Below are 15,858 nucleotides of genomic sequence, written 5' to 3'. Positions count from 1 at the left end.
GGGAAGGGGAGGAGAAAAAGCCAAACAAGAACATTCATAGTCCAAAATGCACTTAATGGGTATTCAGTTGTTCAAAGCAATTACAGACTAGTTGGTAAATATGGGCCCATTGAACTTCAAAAAATATACATTATTGACCCAGTCTTGTAAGTACATATTGCTAAAACACACACACCATGATCTCTAACGGCTTGTCTGGAATCATAATGGGCTATTCAGGAAGCTTCTAGTGGATGACTTTTATAAAATGAGATTTAAAATGAAAAACATTTATTTTCTGGGTCTACCAAACATCTTTATAATTTTCAAATAAAAGAAGTTGTGTTTTTTTTCTTTTTCCTAAACCTCATGCATGGGTTTGATCTATAATGCACACTGACAGTTGAAAACATTTATTTCTGTAGCATGAATCTGTAATTACTATTTATTACTATATTTTATAAATACACGTTGTTAAGTGTACAAAACACCTTTACAAACCGGGGGGTGGGATGGCACCTTTAAATAATAGCTGTGGGACATCTATTTATAAAAAATTCTGTAGTGACTTCTCTGGCAGAAGTTTAAAGAAAGTCTTTATTGTTTTTGTGGGTTTTTTTTTTGACCTTTACAATCAGTAAGGATTGATTGGAGCTTCACTTTTGTTTCCCCAAAATCAAAGTGAAATAAAAAGCCTTGAGTGAAAATCAAAAGCTTTTGACATATAGCAAAAAGCTTGCTGTGCAATATTAGTACCCAAAGGCAATTCAGATTTTTTTAGAAGCAACATGTTTTCACCATGAACTTTTTTCTCTTTCTTCCTGTTCTCTCTCTCTCTCTCTCTCTCTCTCTCTCTCTCTCTCTCTCCTTTTCTTATCTTTTAAACAATTTAATTTGAAGAGTGTAACCATAACAATCTTTAACATGCAGATACAATACCCATAATGGGCTGGGGGAAAGAAGTATTTTTCAGTGCAGCTTTGTACCTGAATATCTCACTGTGCTTGAGGCAGTAGTAAGCCAAAACCTCTTCAGCCGGCCAGATGCCTGAAAAGCACAAGGGGATAGACCTTTTTGTATTATAGAAGTCTCTTCTAGAATCATTCTTTGCAGTCATTCTTTAGGAAATGGCTTTTAAAAATTATATTCAGAATAAGCCATTTTGACTTTAAACAAATGTAACATAATTATTAGTAGTATTATATCACATGAGTTTCTTTTGTTGTTGATTTCATGATGGTAAGATTTATAACTCAGGAAAATAGTACAATATTCCAAATAAATTTTACTAAATTTCAATCACAACAAAACAGCAAAAACAATAACCAAATTTCAAATATCAAAAGTTAAATTTTAATGGGATTTCAGCCAATTCATATGCATCAGTTAAAGACCTACTGTATATGCATCTTATGTTAGGCAAAAATAAATGGAAAATCACTTACAGGAGCAAATAAAACCACTGAGGTCATTATACCTTTTTGTTTGATTCCATACTAATTTTTAAAATATGCACAGTTTTTCCCTTTCTCCAATTAATAAAAATCAAACTGGAGCATACAATTAAGAAATTTAAAATTTTCCAACTTTGGTACATCATTAAATTTAACGACAACTCTTCCCACTAAATTCCATGGATGGGCATTTTCTAAAATCATCATCTGAAAATCTTTTACTAGTATTTAAAAGACTTAAGTAGTCTTCATGAATGTATATGAATTGCTTAAAGAGGAGACAAACATGTTAGGAAATTATAGTTCCTGGTAGTTATCACAGTTAAGTTTTCTCTTTATACTTTTATATTTCCCAAAATGTTTGCAATAAATATGTATGACTGCAATAATCAGAATAAACAATCGCCTTATAACAATTATGCTTTCCCCAAATGGTCAGATTCAAAGATCAGGCAGGGCACCAGGCATCCTGCATGGCTGTGCAGTCCTGGGAAAGAGTAGTGAATGTTCGCTTAGTTCTAAGTTCTCTTCTAATAGGTCTTAATGCAAAACTGAAACACCTAACAACACTTAGTTTTTTTCTCCCAGATGCATCTCTAGCTTTGAGGAGTAAGAAATCTGGCATTTCAGAGAAAAGGATGTCAAAAAATTGGTAAGTAAAATCTTAAAAGAATCAATGGGTAAATCTGTGAACAGCAAAGAGACAACCCCATAGAGCATTTGCTGCAGCAAAGTCTCAGCCCTGGTTGGGTAGCTCAGTTGGTTAGAGCATCATCCTGATACACCAAGGTTGCAGGTTCAATCCTGGTCAGGGCATATACAAGAATCAATCAATGAATGCATGAATAAGTGGAGCAACAAATAGATGTTTCTCTCTTTCACATACTCTCTCTAAAATCAATCAAGAAAAAATCTTTTTAAAAATGAAACCAAGAATCAAATCAGCGATTGGGAATATAAGGAAGCAAAAAAAACCACCCAATCAGAATAGCAAAAAGAAAAAAGAATCGCCTCCCCCAAAATGAAAATAGTGTAAGGAGCCTCCAGGATAACTTCAAGCGTACCAACATTCACATCATGCGGGTGCAAGAAGGAGAAGAGAGACAGCAAGAAATTGAAAAACTGTTTGAAAAAGTAATGACAGAAAACTTCCCCAACTTGGTGAAGGAAATAGACATACAAGTCCAGGAAGCACAGAATCCCAAACAAGATGAACCCAAAGAAACCCACACCAAGATACATCATAATTAAAACAAAAAAGATTTAAAAAAAGAGAGAATCTTAAAAGCAGCAAGAGAAGAGCAGTTGGGTTATCTACAAGGGAGTGCCCATATGACTGTCAGCTGATTTCCCAACAGAAACTTTGCAGGCCAGAAGGGAGTGACATGAAATATTCAAAGTGATGAAAAGTAAGGACCTACAACCAAGATTACTCTACCCAGCAAAGCTATCAGAAGGAAGGCCTCTCTCAAATCTGAGACTCAACTGGAGAGGCCAACACCCCCTTAGCGAAGCTGTAGTTTCTCCTGGGAAAAGAAATGCACTGATGGACATTACTAAAAGGAAAAGCTGCTCATGCTGGAATGGGTAAGGAAGCCTTTTGGACTGTTTTTAGTGTTTACATTCTGTCTCCTTTTCCTTAAACATTTCTGCATTGTCATTGATATTTCATCCCAGGAACTATAGAATGCTCCATAAATTTTTATGAGGCATCTACTATGTCTCTGTGGATCACAGCATGGTCACTAGAGCTTCAGTCTATTAGGGAGGAGACATTAACTAAATAATTACACAAATGACATGCCTAATTATAATTGTAATAAATGCCATGTGGGAAAAATTGATGGTACTTCTGAGAACATTTCATAGGGGACTTGACCTGGTCAGAGGGGAAGTTGGGAGGAGTCCATTGGAGAATACTTACCAGTAGAAATGGAATGTAAGCTGGGACCCAGAGGATGAAGAGGCAAGTAGAAGAGAAAAAGGGGGACAGGGGTAGAGGAGATGGCCCATAGAAGGGGGTGCCTCATGAATTAAAACTTTGAAGAGCTTGATTCTTAGGAATAGAAATAGGGTCAGTGGAGCAGAACAATAAATGAGAAAGGGAAAGAGTAGTGTAAGATGAGACTGGAGGGGTGGTCAGGGGCTAGATCCCACAAGCTCAAAGACCATGTTAAGACTTTTAAATTGCATCGTAAAACAAATAATAAAATTTAAGCAGCAGAGTGGTATGATTAGATTTGCATTTTAGAAGGTAAGTCTGGCTACTCTAAAGAAAATAGATTGAAAAGGGGCAAGAGAAGGCAGGGGAAATTAGGTAGGCGGCTACTACAATTACATAGGTGAGCGTTGATGGTGGCTTGGGTGATAGAGGGACAGGAAGAAAAGTGGAAAGATATGAGCTATCTTTAGAAGGTACACTGGCAAGACTTTATAGTGAATTAGAGGAAGAGGGTGGTAAGAGAGAGGGGGGTGTCAAGTATGACTTAGGTTTATGGCATTAATAAGTGGGTGGATGATGCACAGCAGTAGCATATAGATTTTATATGAACCCGGAGACTGAATTCATGGTGCAAAAACACTCACTAGGGGTCTAGGCTCTGATTCTGGCTCTGCCACTAACAATCTGTGTGATATTGGGGGGAAAATTAGCCTTTCTGAGCTTCTGTACCCTCATCTGCAAAATACTAGGCTTGGGTTAGATTATATCTAGGAAGACTTTAGGCTATAAAAAGCTATAACAGAAAACCATGTTTCGGAGTTAGACAGAGTTCAGCTTGAATACCAGCTCTTATGGTTACATCACCTTGGACAAACTACTTAAATGTAAGCCTCCTTCATTCATTCATCCATCCCTTCAGCATACAGTTATTGGCAGCCAGGCCTGCTCTAGAAGCTGGGATACAGCAGTGAATAAAACAAAGGCCTTACCAAATAACTTCAACAGAGGCAATAGACAGTAAAGTAGGTAATTTCAGAGAGTAATTAATGTTGTGAAGGAAATAAAACATTAATGAAACTGAGAATAACTATGGGGGGTGCTACTTTAGCCAGCATTGTTGGGTAATGCCATAGTTCTCTCATTTGTTAAGTACAAGCAATAAAAGTACTAATTATAGTGTTGTTGGGAGGATCAAATGAGCTAATGCATGTAAGGAACTTAGAACAATGCCTGGCACATAATAAAGTTTTTTTTAATAATGATAGCTATTGATGCTTCTGCTATTGCCATTGTTACTATTTGGACATGTTTTTATGCAGGGAATTTTATTAACCATGATTATACTTTTATGATATTTTTTTCACCTCTAGATTGCAAAACACACTAGGTTGCAAAAACAAGGGTCCAAATGAATTGTTTTGCAATTTTATTTCTTCTCCTGTTCCTGGAGAAACCAACTGAACCGATAGGACAGAGAATGAGCATGAGGAAAAATAAAGAAGCACAAAAAATTAACCAAATATTTTAATAATAAATTCTTCTACGATTGCAAAACGGGTTAGTTTAATAGGTATGGTTTGATTAAACTTGTCAATATATGGTGGTGGGAAAATTGAATAGTTACATGTAAAAAAATAAAACTAGATCACCAACTTATACCATACACAAGAATAAACTCAAAATGGATAAAAGACTTAAATGTAAGTCAAGAAATCATAAAAATCCTAGAAGAAAATTTAGGCTGTAAAATCTCAGACATCTCACTTTGCAGTATTTTCACCAGTACATCTCCTAGGGCAAGAGAAACAAAGGAAAATGTAAACAAATGGGACTACATCAAACTAAAAAGCTTTTGCACAGCAAAAGAAACCACCATCAAAATGAAAAGGGAACCCACTATATGGGAGAACATATTCACCAATGATACATCTGACAATGGACTAATTTCCAAAATATATAAAGTTCTCATAGAACTCAACACCAGGAAGACAAACAATCCAATTAAAAAATGGGCAAAGGACTTGAATAGATACTTCTCCAAAGAGGACATACTAGCACAGATAGCCAATAGACATATGAAAAAATGCTCAATGTTACTAATCATCAGAGAGATGCAAATTAAAACTACAATGAGGTATCACCTCACAGCTGTCAGAATAGCTACCATCAATAAATTAACAAACAGCAAATGCTGGTGAGGATGTGGGGAAAAGGGAACCCTCGTGCACTGCTGGTGGGAATGCAGACTGGTGCAGCCATGTGGAAAACAGAATGGCGTTTCCTAAAAAAATTAAAAATGGAACTGCCGTGTGACCCAGCAATCCCACTTCTGGGAATATAGCTTAAGAATCCTGAAACACCAATCAGAAAGAATACATACACCCCCCTATGTTCATAGCAGCATTATGTACAATAGCTAAGATCTGGAAACAGCCCAAGTGTCCATCAATAGATGAGTAGATAAAAAAAAAAACACCTGTGGTACAATTACATCCTGGAATATTATGCAGCTGTAAAAAAAAAAAAAAAAGGAACTCTTACCCTTTGCTACAGCATGCATGAATCTGGAGATTATTGTGCTAAGCAAAATAAGCCCATCAGAGAAAGACAAATATCACATGATCTCACTTATATGTGGAATCTAATGAACAAAATAAACTGACGAACAAAATAGGTCCAGAGGCATGGATGCATGGAGTAGAGTGACAGATCTCAAAGGGGAGAGCGGTGGAGGAGATGGGAAGAGATTAACCGAAGAAAACATATGCAATATACATAGCCCATGGTCACAGACAATAGGGTGGGGAAGGCCTGGTGTGGGGCGGGATGTGGGGTGAAGGAGGGTAGATGGGGGAAGAGGGGGACATCTATAATACTGTCAATAATAAATAAATTTTTAAAAAGAAAGGGAGTTTGGGTAGGTAAAAATACATTAAAATTTCAAACTCAATTTTTAATTCAGGTACCTATTTGTGTGATGAGTATGAGGGAAGGGAAAGATGAAAGGAGTCCCAGCTCCGTCCTGGACGCTCAGGCAGGAGGGGAACATGGTCTTCAGAGAGCGTTCCCCCAAGGCCCAGCCATGGGCCTGAGGGTCACCTTTAGAGCAGGTGCTGGGGAAGCAATTAAAGGACAGATGAGAAATGGAGGCAGAACAAGGAAGATGCTGGAGCCCCAGCAAGAAAGAGAAAAAGGAATACACTGCAGCCACAGCCACAGCTTCAGCAGCTCATACATTGAAGCCGTGGGCTTGGGAGACATTTCTGAGGCTTCTCAGCTTTATGACCCTATTGGCCAGTCACTAAACTCTCCTTACATCAACTCTTAACTGGAAGTAATAATACTCTCTACTCCATAAGTATAGGTGTGAGGTTTAGGTGAATTAGAAGAGTACCTAGTAAGCACAGATAAGGTTTATTGTTATGATTCTTATTCTTAGCATGACTTAGTGAACGCTTACTACGTGGCAAACACTGGCTGTGCACTTTAGGTGGAATATCTCCTTTAATCTTTAAAATAACCATATACGGTAAGTACTGCTTTATGGCCAGCCAGGGGGCACAACGAGGTGCAGGGAAGCACAGAGAGCTTAAGTGACATAGCCAGGATTTGAGCCCACACACTCACCTCTAGAGCCCCATTTCTTCACACTGTCCCAACCCTGGTGGCTGGTCCTGGAATCAAGAGAACGAATTTCTAGTTCTGGTGACTATGTTGATAATTCATTTTGGGACTTGGGACAAGTCATATTTGGGCTCTAGTTTCAAGAATAAAAGGGAAGGGTAGAATTGATTTCTGAGGCCTCTTTCAGCTCTCAATCTAATGGCTACAGATTATTATGTGTGTGCATTTCCAAACAAGAGCTACACAACTGTCAGTGGGCTGTAGCCCAGGACATTTTAAAGAAATCAGATTGGTTAAAATATTTTATTGGTACTATAATCTCAAATTTACACACCTACCAGGAAATATTTTAGTTAGGATTCAAAACAATCTTAAAAGTCAAGTCTTCATGTCTATTGGAATTGAATGAGAACTGCCTTTGTTCAATAAATCTCACAGCTTCAGAAAAGAACTGCTCTACCTCTACATATTCTAGTTGTGATAGCTTTTTATTTAGTTAATCTAGCATGTAATAACAGACAACTTTCTCAGGTACAATTTTCCCTCTCTAACACTGAGCACAATTCTCAGCTATAAGCTGTATTTTTTCCACAAATACGTTTTCTCCTCCTCAGGGTAACAAACTACCTTTTGCGCAGAGGTATTTCCCCAAAGTCTCCAAGCACAGGTAGCAGAGCACCTCCCAGCGTGAGCTCCCTGGGCCTAGGTGAGAAGATGCTCCATCCACACTGGTCAGTGAGGATGTCTGAAGTGAGACCCAGAAAACCAGACCAGAGAGCTCCTAGTAAAAGGGAAACACGGGCTGGGTTTCCCCAGACACAGCACAGTCTTCAGCAGTAGAAAAATGCAGAAGAAGTAGAAGGAGGAGGAGGAGAGGGCAAAGAGGAGAAAGAGGAGGAGGAGGAGGAGGAGGAGGAGGGGGAGAAGGAAGAGAAAGAGGAAGAGGAGGAGGGGGGGGAGGAGAAGGACGATTTTCATTGCTATGTTTACTCCAAGTAACCCTCTCCCCCAAAACCTTGCTGTGCTCAGTGTCCAAAGAGGAGGAGGAGGAGGAGGAGGAGGGGGAGAAGGAAGAGAAAGAGGAAGAGGAGGAGGAGGGGGAGGAGAAGGACGATTTTCATTGCTATGTTTACTCCAAGTAACCCTCTCCCCCAAAACCTTGCTGTGCTCAGTGTCCTCAGAGGGGGCGATCAGCCATCATTTTGGTGAGATCACCCTTTTTCCTTTTAAAACAGGACTGTGTTGTGTCCTGAAGGTCATGTACGAGCAGCGATGTGTCGCATAGAGTGCAACAAAGAAGAAAGCAGTAGGAAGAATTGTAATTGCTCCTTGCCTTAGGTAGTGAGCCAGTTAGCCAACTCCACACGCACCTGTTCCACGGCACACCAAAGAAGGGTAAGGAGAGAGGCTCCCTCCTCCTGAGTTACCTATGACTCACGAATTTCCTTCCCAAGGCAGCTTCCTGCCTCGGAGTCCAGCTTGATCTCACTTCCAGGTGAGTACTGTGACTGAATTCCACACCAATGGAAAGCCCGAGATCCATGTGGAGGAGTGCATGCTCTGCACATGTATGAAAGCCTCCCGGAGAGAAAATGTATTCAGGAGGCACATGTTACATGTGCCAAAGCAATGCGGCACATTTATTAAACGGCGCTGGGAGTAGGCTTCTTACACACAGAACTTATTTATCGGTGTTGTTTAGAAGATGCACGTCCCAGCATTTCAAAATTGCCTCCATTCCAAGAGGTGCTGGCACCGGGAGGGGAGGAGAAGACAGGATTATCATCCCACTAATACTAATACTGCTGTGTCTCTGATTGAAAAGGAGAGGGAGAGACACCAGGGCTACGTGTGCACAGAGGAAAGGCCACGTGAAGACACAGAGCGAAGGAGGCCTTCTGCACACCGAGGAGAGCAGCCTCAGGAGGAACCACACCTGCCAACACCTTGATCTTGGACTTCCAGTCTCCAGCACTGTGAATCTCTCAGCTCCAAGTCTTGGGGGCTCGTTATTAGAAAACTGCCTTCATTCCAAGTTCCTCCTCTTAGGCCCACGTGGGGAAGGGGGAAGGCCATTTCACCACTCTTTTAAAAAACATATTTTTATTGATTTCAGAGAGAAAGGAAGGAGAGAGAGATAGAAATATCAATGATGAGAGAGAATCATTGATTGGCTGCCCCCTGCATGCCCCATACTGGGGATTGAGTCCGAAACCCAGGCATGTGCCCTGACTGGTAATCAAACTGTGACCTCCTGGTTCATAGGTGGATGCTCAGCCACTGAGCCATGCCGGCCAGGCGGGGGCTGCCTTCTTATAGCAGGAATTGCCGTTAGCAAGTCCCAAAAGGTAAAATACTACTTAACAAATGGACTTCGTAAATAAGGCAACATGTCGTTGAGGCTCAGTCTCAACTTACTTGAAACAAACCCTTCCCTGGCATTTTATCTGAAAGTAAATGGAAGATATTCAGATTGCTTTAAAAAGAGAGAGAGAATGAGAATTGGCTGAGAATCTCAGCTGTGCAAAATGACCAGGGCTCTGTCCTTCCTGTTTCCCTGCTCATCGTTACTCACTGACATGAAGGAAACATGACAGTCTGGCTCTCCAGAAATGTCTGCGGCTGCCAGCCTTGGGCGGCCCACTGCGCATAATGGGGAGACGCGGTGCGCACGTCCGGGCTGTAAACACAGCGGCCTGGCTCTGCCGGGCCGTCTACAAATGGCTCCAACCAACTTGTATGATTGTCTTTAGCACCTCCTTGGATTTTTTATAAGAAATTAATTTGATTTCATTTTCCTTCCCTGGTTTTTCAAATAGTCATTAAAAATTAAACAACACTAGGAAAAGCCTTTTGTGATTATAGCCTTCATTCTCCGGCAACAAACTGGATCTATAAATGTACGTACCATTGTAGATGTAAATTACAAAATTTATATTCAACTATATTAAAACATCTATTCCAAAAATGATTACCAGTTGTGAAAAGCAGACAGGCTTATCACTTGCTGTCAGTTGTTCATGTCTAGTTAAGCAATAATGTGCTAAAACTGCTCTTTTGTTTTGTGTAAGAATTTTGGCAATAGAAGAAATGAACACTCCGTTAATAAAAACTCGGCTGCTCTCTGCTTTGATGGAGGAAGCAGCTGCCTGTTTTCATTTGCTGCCGAGCAGCAAAACCCATCAATATAATAAGCAGCTCAGATGCACCCATCCACAGCATCTGCAAGGATATGGGCTATTCGCTCAAAACCAATCCCGGTTTATTTTTAACAAAGATGTGTCTGACATAGTCGAAAATGCACTAGAATCGGTTTTGAAACAGAAACAGTTTCTTTCTTTTAAATACTCTTTACAGATTTGAAAGGTGAGTATGCCTCGCTGCCTGATAGCAATGATAAAAACCAGCCCGAACGGTGAGGCCCTCCCAAAACAAGGGCAATGGAGAGAGCAAATCAAGAGGCAGTTATGTGGTTCCCTTCAAAATGGAAGCCGTTCATTTGAGTGATTTCATTCATTTATTCATTCAAACCAATACTGACTGAATCATTACTACATACTGACTTGGGCTAGATACTGAGGCCTCACTTCCTACTCCCAGTGAGCTCACTCTTCAGGGGAAAACATGGCCACAAAACCATGAGTAAAACAATGCGTTAAGCACAGTGATACAGACACACATTTTTCTATTACGTTCTTAGTTTTTAAAAAATTCAAATACCCACAGAAGACAGTGGAAATTAACATAAAAATTAAAAATCAAATACTGTCTCCTCCATTACACAGTCACACACTTCATTAGACATACTTTAAGAAAAGACAATCTGATTTTTAAAAAATTGAATTGTATTTAAACACATGTCAAACTGTTTACTAGGGTAGCCAAGAATTGTCATACCTTGGAGAGGAAGTTTTAGGATTTTAAGTTTGTTTGGAAAGCCTCTAATGTTAAAGTAACCATTAGGTACTTCCACATGATCACGAATGCACCGCATGGCAAGCCTAATAGGAAAACACAGACTTTGAAGCAACTTTCGGTGTGATGCAGTAGGCATTGTCTAGTAAACATGCTGAGAGAGTATTTTACTCTCAAAGTGACATTCCAAAAAGTCAGGTAATTCTAAATCCTCCTTTTTCTGATTTAATATCAAGTAAGTGAGCACCTCAGTGTGATCATCCAGAGACCTGTCTGATGGCATACATGAATGTGGGCTTAAACATTCGCTTCTCAGGATATCACATTTCAATAAGCATGTTTGCAGAAACATTGAGAAAAAGCACCCCAAAATGTAGAGCCAAGGGCTTTCTTTCTCTTTCTTTTTTTAAATATATTTTTATTGATTTCAGAGAGGAAGGGAGAGGGAAAGAGAAATATCAATGATGAGAGAGAGGGAGAGAGTCATTGATTGGCTGCCTCCTGCACGTGCCCACTAGGGATGGAGTCTGCAACCTGGTCGAGTGCCCTGACAAAGAATCGAACCATGACCTCCTGGTTCATAAGTTGATGCTCAACCACTGAGCTACACCGGTTGGGCAGGGCTTTCTTATTTAAGCAGGTTTACTGTAAAACACACGTATCTGGATTTTAATAATAAACTTTTTATTTTGGAATAATTTTAGATTTTCAGAAAGATAAAATGTTGCAAAGACAGCACAGAGAGTCACTGGATGGCCAGCTTATCTTACATTTGTCAAAACTAAGACACTGACACTGGCACATAATGTTAACTAAGCTCATGGGCTTGTTTTTAATGGGAAGGCTCCTAATCAGGATGAGGGCAAATGAAGGCATCTGTCCGAAAGTCACAAATTAAACCTAAAGGGCAGTACTAGCATCTATCATATCTTTCCTCCCCTAATTCTCTTCCTTCGTAAGATACTAATACTCTAAAGAAATTCCTATCAGATTTAAAAGTTAAAACAGGCCCTAACCGGTTTGGCTTAGCGGATAGAGCGTCGGCCTGCAGACTGAAGGGTCCCAGGTTCGATTCCGGTCAAAGGCATGTACGTTGGCTGTGGGCACATCCCCAGTGGGGGGTGTGGAGGAGGCAGCTGATCGATGTTTCTCTCTCATCAATGTTTCTAACTCTCTATCCCTCTCCCTTCCTCTCTGTAAAAAATCAATAAATATATATATATTTTTAAAAAAGTTAAAACAGGACGTAAACCCTAGCCGGTTTGGCTCAGTGGATAGTGTTGGCCTGCAGACTGAAGGTTCCCAGGTTCGATTCTGGTCAAGGGCATGTACCTCGTTTGCAGGCTCCTAGCCCTGGTTGGGAGCATGAGGAGGCAACCAATCAATGTGTTTCTCTCACATCGGTGTTTCTCTCTTTCTCTCCCTCTCCCTTCTACTCTCTGTAAAAATCAATGGAAAAAAAAAATATCCTCAGGTGAGGATTAAGAAATAAATAATAAAACAAGGATATAAAAATGCATATACCTTAGGGTTTAAAAAAATCTGACCCCATCAAAAGAATTGTGTAGCCAAGTGAAGCCTTGGTTCCCCTTTTCATTGAGTGGGGAGAAGGTTATTTCTCGTCATTATTCACACAGAAACTCTGATTGTCCCTATTCAATTAATACTTTCATATCCCAGTGTGACCTGGACCTTATAACCAATCTGTGGCAGCATGAGTTAAGAACCACAAAGAAGTCAGAGGTCATTATTTCTCGCCCATTCAGAGTATTTATAAAGCATTCCCCATGCTTTCTGTGCATGCTTTCTTCCCTCCTCTGCGCCACTGGGCACAATGCGTCCAGAATCCCGCAGAGATTCATGGGCTATGCACCGGTTAATGGTGGTCTCTCCAACAGCAGGTTGGAGAAGCTGCCTTTGGGGAGTTTCTTTCTAACTACAACTGGTGGTTTCTATGGATTGAATTGTGTTCCCCCCAAATTCACACCTTGAAGCTCCAAACCTCCAATGTGTCTGCATTTAGAGACAGGGCCTATAAAGAGGTGATTATGGTCAAATGAGGTCATACGGTGGGGCTCTGATATGATAGAATTTGTGTTCTTAGAAGAGACTCCAGAAAGTGACCCCCACCCCTCCTTCAACCTGTGCATCACAGAGCTCATGTGAACACACCTATAAACCAGAAAGGGAAATCTCAATAGAAACTGATCATGCTGGCACCCTAGTCTTGGATTTTCAGCTTCCAGAACTATGAGAAAATAAGTGTCTTGTTGTTGAAGCCAGCCAGTCTATGGCACTTTGTAATGGCAGACTGAGCAGACTAAGACAGTGGTCAGCCCCTGGTGCCTGGTGTTTGGGTGGACTCCCTCTCCAGCCCCAATACAGTCTAAAAACTCCATCCCTAAAACATAGACGGGACCCGCAGCATAAGCAGAGCACAGTCATGGCCCCACTGGGGCCCTCCCCTTAGTCCAGTGGTTTTCAACCTTCCTAGTGCCGTGACCCTTTAATACAGTTCCTCATGTTGTGGTGACCCCCAACCATAAAATTATTTTCGTTGCTACTTCATAACTGTAATTTTGCTACTGTTATGAATCGTAATGTAAATATCTGATATGCAGGATGTATTTTCATTGTTACAAATTGAACATAATTAAAGCATAGTGATTCATCACAAAAACAATATGTAATTATATATGTGTTTTCCGATGGTCTTAGGTGACCCCTGTGAAAGGGTCGTTCCACCCCCAAAGGGGTCGCGACCCACAGGTTGAGAACCGCTGCCTTAGTCCATTACTTTCTCCTCCCCCTTCCCTTCAGTTTCCCCTCTATCCATCTCATCTTGTCTCCTACTTTTCATTTCACTCTTCCCTGCAGTATTAGCCCCCCTTTTCCATTTAAAAGAATTCATAATAGAAGAGCAAACATTAATCATACTCTGATAAAGGAATTTCCTGATAACACCTGCAATATTTCATAAATACGCTTCGATCTGTTTCTTTATGTTGTCTTTGAACATAAACTCCTTGAGGGCAGGGAGCGAGCTCACTGCTTCTCTTGTTTCCCTGTGGCATGTTTACATGGTCATGGGAAAGCATGTTGAATTCATACAGAAAGGAAGCAAAATGTTCTAAACCCCGGAACTAGCAACAATAAAAATAAATGAATCCCTCTTCTTTTGCAAGAGCTATTTGCTGAGCTTTATATGAGGTATCTACTCAGGACCTGATTCTACCTGTAGATGCAATCACAGGTCAATTCTGGTGCGGATAAGTTTCTAATTGTGCTCAGTCCACTTTCACTGGCTTCCTTATCTATATCCACAATCTGCAGAACTGGCAGGACAATTATCACCAGAAGACAGGAGAGATGCTCTGGGGAGTAAGCTGTCCTGGGCCTGAAAGGTGCATGCTTACAAGTTTGCAGGCACAACAAAGAATCCACATTCAATAGGCCATCTTTCTCTAAATCAATCCTTTTGCCTCCTTGCACAGAGCCACGTGTATCATGGGTGTTCATATCTGGAGCTTATCTGCGGATATCAACAAACATGCAGGTCTCTAATCATAGTAGCCTGGAATGAGTCCCAGAATCAGCCCTGTAAGTAACTTGAGATAGAAAAAATGATTCTCTGTGTTGCTTTCTTTCTTTCTTTTTTTTTTGGGGGGGGGTGGTGGTGGTGGGAGACTTGGGGGGTTAGGCCATTCTCTTTGCTATAATAAAATTTGTAACCTTAACCCATATAGCAAAGTGTTTTCTCTGAGAATCACACTACTTGAGAAGATCCTTCGAAATACACTATTTAAACCAAACTATTGCTCTGAACTTGATACCACAATTACCTTTCTGTTGAGAAAAATTCTGGAGCTGTTATATTGTGACCCGCCCTTTCACACCAGGACACGTGAGTGTTTTTAAGTTGAGATCAAAGTGCACGGGCTGAGTTGTTGAGAGTGGAGAAATCATCATGGTCTCCGTGGGCTCATGCTGGACAAATCGGGACAGAAAACAGATTTCTTTCTCTCTTCAGCACCAAAGAGTTCATATTATTGTGAACTCCATGCTTCCTCCTCCTTGGCCCCACCGTCAACAAATGATTGAAAAAATGGCTTCAAACCTAAAGTATTGTATTTAGGTTAGAATATAGTTTTTAATCTGTTTATGCTGCCCAACAGCACTGAAGGGATTTTGGCAGGGCAAGTACTAGAATGGAAGTTTAAATTCATACTCTAATTGACATGAAAAATAATAACCTTTTGGAAGAATATGAAATAGTGTTTACATATCACAAGACTAAATCAGTTACTATTTTTCAAGGGTGCTTCAGAGAAATCTCAATTTATGAAGTAAGGTCTAATGAATAGAAGGTCTTGCTCAGCACTTAGCTAGCTAATGGCTGAGCTTGGGTTGAATCTCAGTTCACTAATACCTCACCTTGGTTCTCTTTTAAGAGTAAGAGGCTTGAACAATAGTCTAGGAAGGATATCATGATTTGAGTTTGCATAGTGTAGACTTCCTTTTCCAGGTAGAAATGGATGTTTGAAGACATAAAGCATACTCATTCTGATTTCAACATATTCACAGACTTTTAGCCATTACATTTAAGTCCTTTTGGTTTTAATTCCTTTTGATTTCTATTTCTCAATAAAGAGTTTACGGAAGCACTATCTCCAAATCATGACTCGACACACTGCCTGGTGGAAGAGGCTGTAGCTAAATTCAGCTGCAGCTAAGCTAATAACCTCTGAGTAGAGGCCAGGAAGCAAGGGCAATCTTCAGAATGAGTGACCCCTTCCTCCAGAATTACAATGATTATGTGCCTTGCTTTATAAAATTGGGCTTCTGTTTGTTTTCAGGGAGTTTATCATCTAAATGGTCATTATTCTTACTTACTCAAATGTCTACATGTAATTTGTCTCACAGTTAAGAGTGTGTAGCAGATAC

The 15,858-nt window shown here is 40.3% G+C and overlaps 1 protein-coding gene across 1 annotated transcript in view; it reads right to left on the bottom strand.

Moving 5' to 3' along the window:
• Positions 1-15,858, bottom strand: part of CAMKMT (calmodulin-lysine N-methyltransferase) — a 278,568-nt gene that overhangs the window by 39,664 nt on the left and 223,046 nt on the right. Inside the window, exon 5 of the mRNA XM_005864842.2 lies at positions 966-1,026. Within this exon, the coding sequence (XP_005864904.1) occupies positions 966-1,026 (61 nt within the window). The remainder of the gene's footprint in view (positions 1-965; positions 1,027-15,858) is intronic.

Source organism: Myotis brandtii, unplaced genomic scaffold, assembly GCF_000412655.1.
Source record: "Myotis brandtii unplaced genomic scaffold, ASM41265v1 scaffold191, whole genome shotgun sequence".
In the NCBI taxonomy this organism is placed as follows: domain Eukaryota; kingdom Metazoa; phylum Chordata; class Mammalia; order Chiroptera; family Vespertilionidae; genus Myotis; species Myotis brandtii.
This window is presented reverse-complemented; position numbering and strand designations above follow the sequence as displayed.